The 7,824-nt window shown below is 38.2% G+C and overlaps 1 protein-coding gene and 1 long non-coding RNA gene across 3 annotated transcripts; one reads left to right on the forward strand and one right to left on the reverse strand.

Moving 5' to 3' along the window:
- Window positions 1-2,890: 2,890 nt before the first annotated feature.
- Window positions 2,891-4,086, reverse strand: armc7 (armadillo repeat containing 7). 2 transcript variants are annotated; one of them, XM_076999539.1, is made up of 4 exons: window positions 4,011-4,086; window positions 3,772-3,852; window positions 3,498-3,641; window positions 2,891-3,368 (listed from the first exon to the last, which is right to left on the reverse strand). In XM_076999539.1, the coding sequence occupies exons 1-4, from the start codon at window positions 4,084-4,086 to the stop codon at window positions 3,022-3,024; spliced, it is 648 nt and encodes a 215-aa protein (XP_076855654.1). In that variant the 3' UTR covers window positions 2,891-3,021. The 2 variants fall into 2 exon arrangements, with proteins under 2 accessions (XP_076855654.1, XP_076855655.1); XM_076999540.1 differs by lacking the exon at window positions 4,011-4,086 and adding an exon at window positions 3,978-3,996.
- Window positions 4,087-4,132: 46 nt separating this feature from the next.
- Window positions 4,133-5,964, forward strand: LOC143510326 (uncharacterized). Its single transcript, XR_013129947.1, has 2 exons — window positions 4,133-4,272; window positions 4,578-5,964. It is a non-coding gene; the product is annotated as an uncharacterized LOC143510326 (long non-coding RNA).
- The last annotated feature ends 1,860 nt before the right edge of the window (window positions 5,965-7,824 follow it).

The following is a 7,824-nucleotide window of genomic DNA, read 5'->3' on the forward strand; positions in this document are numbered from 1 at the left end:
CATGTGGCACCAGCAAACTTGATTCAACCAAGATTTGGTAAACAGGACCTCACTTAGCTATACTGAGCTATAAAAATGACTTTAGTTACTGAACAGGGTGAATTACCACTATCTATTTGCTTGTTTGTAGACTCATTCTATGAGAATTTGTTCTATAATATCGATCATTATTAGCCAGGCATCTGGTTTCCTATAACCACTTTGTTCAAGTTTAAACTGACATCTGATGATTCACTTTGCATATTGTTAATACAAGCATCAGCCTTTGGGTATAGTTAACTTGCTTTAGCTTGAAAAATTTTTCAGACACAGATAAAGTAGCACTTGCTGCAGATTTTATTATTATTAAGTTCAATATCATTTTACTTCTTAGGAAGCTTCTCTACTGGATAAACATCTGAGTGGCTAGATGTGGTCTAGACCCCTGACCGTATTCATGTATGTTAGGCTGTCTCACTAAAGACGTGCACACTACCTACCTGCCTCTTTCTTGTATATTGCTTTAATAAAATAGGCATGTGATTACATACATGCCTGGATGAATTATGAACATATTCTCACAAACATTCTACAGTCTTTGAAACCCTAACATGGCCCCATTCAAATAACTGTAACATATCAGCCCAGAGGTAATTCTGTGCATGAACAATCCTGACTGAATGTTCAGTGATTTTCTTCATTTGATTTCAGCTCCCTATGCCAGTGTAGAATACTGCATCTTACACCAACTGAAGGCTGATATAGATTATGATAATGGACATGTTTGGCCACATCTCTCAGCTTTAAAATGTTTTTGTATAATTATGACAAATTATTTCTTTGTTCCTGTCAGCATATTGGAAACCAGACCTCCGTAGTGAACATCCACATCTGTAGCAGGTTATCCATGACCCCTGTGGCCAAAAGAATACTTTCCTTTATATTAGAGGTATCTGAATGTATAATGGAATATACATGTATCAAATGACAAAGTTCTCATTTATTCATCCTTTGTTCTTTACAACAAACAAAGGTGTGCAAAAAGTAAACAGTAACAATCACTGAGCCTGGCCTCTTCAGTTTTCTGAGTACATAATTGATAAACCACTCCAGCTTCCAGAACTGCATATAAATCTGAGATGCAAATATGTTTAGATATATGTTTGTGGTTCATTTCCAGTCAACAAATGATTCCATATAAATCTGGCAACAATCAAGCTCCATTGTAAAACATTTCTTTAATTTACTCTGGAGTTAACCTGAGAATTAATTGTACTTGAGAAATGCTTTTTGCAGGTGCACTCCCTTATCCTTTTCATTCCCTCCAGTTGTATTTACATACAGGAAGATGCATCTCCTCTCAGCAGCAGGGGAAACTGTCCCTTCTGGCACTTTAGTTGTCCCACATGAATTAGTTGGTGTCTAATTTGTCATGGAGTCTTTCCTTTTATGACTCCAGCCTGCTGGTTTGGCATGTTGACATTTCCTGTTTTGATTATGTGAAGAGTCCATACAGGTTTTTTTTTTTTAGCTAAATAAGATTGTTTAACTCATTGTGTTCAGTTTCAGTTTGGTGATTGTTTCCTCAGCTTTGTGTAGGCCTGATGTTCACGATGTTCAGGGGCAGTCATGGCCTGGTGGTAGGGAACTGGTCTTGTGACCGGAGAGTTGTGGGTTCGATTCTAAGACCTGAGGCCATGACTGAGGTGCCCTTGAGCAAGGCACCTAACCCCAACTGCTCCCCGGGCGCCGGGCTAGGGCTGCCCACCGCTCTGGGCATGTGTGATCCACAGCCCCATAATAATCACTAGTGTGTGTGTGTGTGTGTTCTAACTGCACAGATGGGTAAAAAACAGAGGACAAATTTCGATTGTGGTGAAAAATCACAATTGACAAAAATATGGCACATATAGAGGTTTCTCTTTTTAAAATCTTTTTCATCATTCTTTAACAACTATCTTGGGTAATAGTGTGATCTCTAATTCCATTTGAGACTTTCATACTGATGGCAATACTGGATCTTTAGAGTATCTGGACAGTCTGATTACTTTCACTATATCAACATCACAATTTAATCATAGAGCATAGTTGTAAGAACACAATTATCTTTATTGCACAGGATCAAGTAATGTACAGTACAGTGCTATTGCCTGCTTCAGATCATACCATAGCATTGCCATGAAACTCAAGATCTTTTTCAAAAAGATGTAATGTCTTAAATTTGAGCTGTCCTGCCACTATTAATCCTGCATTTGTGGAGTTATTGTCAAACTGCATGATGCAACCTCATTTGAGTTTTTGTCCAGACACAACTGTCTTATTACTCTGCAGTAGAATTTCCTGATAAAACAAAAACTTCACTGGACTTTGGTCCAGTGACTATTAACCATCCCAGACAAATCATTATTCTTAGTTCACAGCATTTATTAAATACTTAAATAATGCGTATATAATACGTCTTAAAGAGTTATCATAATTAGGAATGTGATGTGAGTGATGTATTGATGCCCATATTAACTAGAGTAATTTTAATTACTTGAAAAATTGGTGAATGTTTAAGTGCTCAAATGGTTCAGACATTTTTTTCATGTCCATCAGTGTCCTGTTAAGACATAATCCTTGTTACTGTCAGCATTGTCAATAATTGCACTTCACCTAATACTTTGTAACTTAGACATTCTAAAGAGACTTGCAATAGTGGCATCAGATACTCAGAAGATATTCCGTTCACCAAACCTTGACTGAATTTTCCTTGAATACTCTGAATGTGGACATGCACACAAAGTTCACATTTAAGCAACCAGAGTGCACAAAACACATCCCATGTAAAATAACATAATACTTTTTCAAACAATTTTGAGAATTTTCATACCTTTTGAGGCGTTGAAATCAGTTATCTTAAATGATATACTTTTTCCAAATTTCCACACCTCTTCAAGAACTGTGCAACGTCAAATCTCCACTTCCACTTTTTTTTTTTCCCTCAGATGAGGCTTGAAGATATAAAACAGCTCTGACCTAATACACTTGAGTTAAAGGTTTCTAGTCTTTTGGGAGTGGAATACCAACTACTGACTGGGAATGTCCTTGCATTAGTTCCCTTGCTCTGTCCACCTGTTCCTGGGAACAGAAGTCCTGCAGGAAGACAGCAGCCAGATTACAGAGACGAGGGTTCTGTGTAAGGGAGAAACGTAGCATGCACTGCACCACTGCACTGTCGGTCGTTTGGGAGCGTGACGCTGGTGTGGTAAGGTTCATCAGTGTAGTGATGGCAGAGAGAACAGTTTCATCTCTGTGACTCGACAGGCAGCCCGTCACTAAAGGAATTCCTCCGCTCTGCAAAATTTGATCACGACACTCCTGGTCCATGCTGAGGTTACAAAGGCCACCTGAAAAGATAGAATCATGACGCCATTGTGACTTCATTGAAACCATATAAAAATGTGTCTACATCCACTCGACCCTGCTGGCCATGTTGTGCATGTAAAATATCCACTGTTGTGTTCAGTTATACGAACCAATTCCAAACTCCACAAAGTTCTCATTGTCCTCTGTCAGCATGTCCAGGAAGAGTTCAGTGACCTGAAGCATCTGCAAGGCATCCAGGTTACGTGGATCATAGGCAAAGTTGGCCAGGTTGGCCAAGATTTGCTCTTTGGCATCTAGACAGAATGGATGAAAGGGCTAAACATGTTCTTACATAAACATTGTATTATTTATTTTTGTTTTACTCTTCAGATACACACAACATCTGCAATGTTTTCTAGAAAATGCTTTTAAACGGTGTGATACCTTCACTATCAGTGTCCTGAAACTCGGTTACCAGCCCCTGCAAGTATTCAAACCTGTCCGATGTACTGAAGCGATCCATTCCTGCAAAAATCACATCATGTGTAGCTAGCAAATTAATACAGCTGTCGGTTTCTTTTGCAAACTCGAAGACAACTGGATAACAAGCAAGTTAATTTATTACTGTTATTTTATTATATCAACGTAACTTTAAAATCTGGATTAGTCTGGTAGTTACTAACGCGCATGCGCGGGTAAACATCCGGTCCGTCTAAATCGCCTTCCCCGAATCTTAACACATAGTTCCGGTTGAAACATTATCTTAATGTTTGGTGAACGTTTAGTGAATTATTCTGGATATCCACATCAGCCGTTTCGCCTGAAAGAGTTTTGAAGTTCATGCTGCAACATGAATCAACATAAACTATCTGCAAAAAAGCGTCTTACAAAACCGATTCTCTTTGGCACCCTGTTCGTAGGTCTCGCTACAGCGTTCCTCAACAGGTACGTTAATGTAACCTGATGTATTCATAACCTTGAAGGGTGTTTAACCTTATCTGTGACAGGAACCGCTCACCAAACGTTAAATAAATAGTATTATTCTTTATTTAATTTGATAACTAATAATCATGACGGTTACGGGAGTTGTAAAGATAAACATGCTAACGTTAGCTAGTTAAAGGTGAAGCCGTTAGTATATAATATATAACCCCCCCCCCCCCCCCCCCCCCCATTATTTTACATTTTAGAATAACGTGGTATTCAGTATTGTTGCTGTCTGTAACTAAATGTGACTTTATCTTCTTAAGACATTTGTTTTTCCAAGACGTGGAAGAGATTCGAGCTCAGGAACGTGCACGTAATGATGCCAAACGGTTAGAGGTACTAGAGAGACGACAGAAACAACTGGAGAGGCTGGAGGAGAAGAAACGGGAAAAGTGACCTTATGGTGGACCATCCGTGAAACGAACAACCACCTCACCACCGAGGAGACCAGAATTACGGTCTCGAATGAGGAGGACAACTGACGGATGTCTGCCTGTGATTTATCATGCCCGTGTGTGTGTGTGTGTGTGTGTCAAATTTTGTACATTGATTTTAACGTGCTAAGTCTGAGCTGCACTTACTACAGAAGTTATCAAGCCTCGGTAGGAGTAAAAAAGGAGTGTGTGTGTGTGTGTGTGTGTGGGTGGCGCAAGAACGTCCTTCACTACTCTCAATAAAAGCTGTGTGGCACCAATGAACTCACAATCCCAATGTCAAAGTGAACCTAACAAGCTACGCTGTAACAGTATTGTATGTTCCTATACCACAGACAAATATTGCATTGTACATTGCATGTCACAAGTTAATCATTATCTGGCCAGTTAAACTGAATTATGAATTACAACTTTATGTATCACCTGAATTAAACTAAGCGATCCAAGTTTTGGAGATGAGAATCAATCCAAAACAAGTGGACCATTAGGACTACATCCACTGAAATGCTTGGACTGCCCTCTGCTGAAAGTTAGTAAGAAACATTTGATCAATATCCAAATGCCTTTCCCAAAAGAGGGAAAGCTTATGGGTATACATTGTGGACTCCCACAGACAAAGTCTTCACTACAGCTAAACAAAGGTTTGGGTCATAATTGTAAAGGATGTCATAAATACAGTACAGTGCAGTTCCTTATTGACAGTACTGTGCTCAAATGTGCTGTGGGTTTTATTTGTTATTATTAATGCTGTTTTAATACCTTTTCCACCAGTCTCCCAGCACTGGCTCTTTATATATTTAGTTCTTCAGAGGGAAAAAAAGTAATCTTTGAGCTCAGACATATTTGAATTCAAAACATTTTCCCCCTTTTCTAGTGGCTTAAGGAAAATTGGAGACTTCAAGGCTATCAATTACAGTTATAAGCATACAGTATATAAGGCACAGAAAGAGGCACATTTCTAATACTATACATACATATACTAGCTGTTATCAGACAGTTATCGTTGAAGGGCTTCAATAGTATCTACTGCTACACCAAACAATCCACATTGTATATATAGGAGAATCAGGAGTTTCACATGTGAAAAAATCTACATAACATTCTTTAATGTTATTTACCAAAGTAAATAAACATGCTAAACTAATTTTTAAAATGTATTTATGTGTCTAAACTTTATTTTGTCATATGCTTCTCACAATAAATCTGGAAAACTATATTCATCAAGCTTGTTCAGCGTGCTAATTTACTACCTTCTTTGTGACAGAGTACGGGTTGTCACTTGTCAGGCCTAACAGTCCCAGTAATTTTCCATCACTCTATACAGCCAGAAGCTCTGTCAGTCCGTTTCCTCCTTTTCATGCAAGTCTTAATGAATTCCCCCTGGTCACTCTGGTAATGAAATGATTGATGGTGAGGAAACGTATGAATGATCCTCGTAGAACCCCTGTATGAAAGACAGTTGAGTGGACAGGACAGCCTGTTTTCTCACAGCTCCACAACTGTTTGGTGGTAGATGCCGTGCACACACATGGCAGAACAAGTCGACTGAGCTGGGGTGGAAGTTCAGTGGGAAATGTTTCACACACACAATCCTTCCTCTAAGGTCTAGCATGAGGTGATTATGGTTTATTATAATTAGTATAATTAATATTCTTCACCATAATTTGACATGTTCTATTTGTAATTGTCATGTCATGATATTTCTCTGTTAAAGATATGTATTTAATTTTGAAGTATTTATGGTTCACACTGTTCCAATCTGAAAGGGAAGTCCTGTTTACTTTTCAAAGTCAACACAATACTCTTACTAACATATATAGCCCCTCTGTGATAAGCAGTGATAAGGAGTGTGTCAACAGATTTATTCCCTGAAAATACACAGACCGTTTTTGTAATATTAGAACCTAAACTGAAAAATCTGTTATCACAGTGGACTAAAAATAACTTTTTGTTTTATTTTTCTTTGCTGTGTGTAGTTTTCTTGTGATAGCCAAAAAGTGAACTACATAGTCTGGACATAAAACGACCCTGAAGGGTAATTTTTCAGATTGTGAGTATTTTTCAGACACATTTGCTTCTAGCAAAACAAGTAATTATAGAGATAAAGTATTATTTCTTATGCTTTCTTTTGAGTCTGCTGTGAAATTGCATCATTACTGAAAGCTAGAGACTAGAAATGTGTGAATCATTCTTTCATTCTCACACCATAACACCATTAACTGTTTACACTGGGCCAAGACACATTTTAAAAATGGTTTGTCTTTCCATGTATGAACAAAAATGAAAACTTTTAATGATAATCCTCTTGGATGCATGTGGATACCTTTTCTAGACCTTAACATGATCCTTTCATGAAATATCTTACAAACTTATGTTGTCAGATGGACAAGCCATTTCTCTTGAAATGATATTTGTGTAAATATGATTCATGAAAAAGAAAAAAACAATCTTTCATACAATATATCAAGATTTATTGCAATGTGACAGTTGATGCATGATCATTTTCTAGACACACCAGGAACAACAGTACTACAGGGATAAAGTGCAGGTCTTTAGTCTTTTGTTGCTTTTGTTTAATTGTTGCACACACACACAATCTCTCCCATACACACACATATCTTCTGAGCTTGTTTATAGTAATGTTTTATAAATGGTCCTCCAGGGGGCACTATCCCATTCTCAATAGCAATTTCTCTCTGCTATTTATAAAATTAAATAAATATATAATATGTAAAATATGTAAAATATTGTAAACACCTGTGGGGCCACCTTGTACATACTGTAGATACAGTTGCTATCCACCCACTAGACCTGTGGACTATAGCATTGCTGTTGGCTGAATATTGTGTGTGTGTGTGTGTGTGCGTATGTGTGTGTGTGTTGTGTGTGTGTGTGTGGGGGGGGGTGGAGGGGCCCTACCAATCCCGCAGTCACACTTGAACATGAACCTGATGGATATATACCAGTTCAACACCCTCAACCATGCCACTCCTACACAAAAACCTGTTGAGAATGGTCCGTCACCAATTATATCCAGTCAGCTTTGACCCTGAATAGCAGCATTGTCATGTGAAAG

This window comes from Brachyhypopomus gauderio, chromosome 3 (genome assembly GCF_052324685.1).
Source record: "Brachyhypopomus gauderio isolate BG-103 chromosome 3, BGAUD_0.2, whole genome shotgun sequence".
In the NCBI taxonomy this organism is placed as follows: Eukaryota; Metazoa; Chordata; class Actinopteri; order Gymnotiformes; family Hypopomidae; genus Brachyhypopomus; species Brachyhypopomus gauderio.

Excerpts from the sequence above, each read along its gene's own strand:
- armc7 (XM_076999539.1), bottom strand. The coding sequence starts at position 4,086 with ATGTTTCAACCGGAACTATGTGTTAAGATTCGGGGAAGGCGATTTAGA. Across the intron at positions 3,642-3,771 it reads TCAGGACACTGATAGTGAAG|ATGCCAAAGAGCAAATCTTG; the intron begins GTATCACACCGT and ends CATTCTGTCTAG. Across the intron at positions 3,369-3,497 it reads CTTTGTGGAGTTTGGAATTG|GTGGCCTTTGTAACCTCAGC; the intron begins GTTCGTATAACT and ends CTATCTTTTCAG.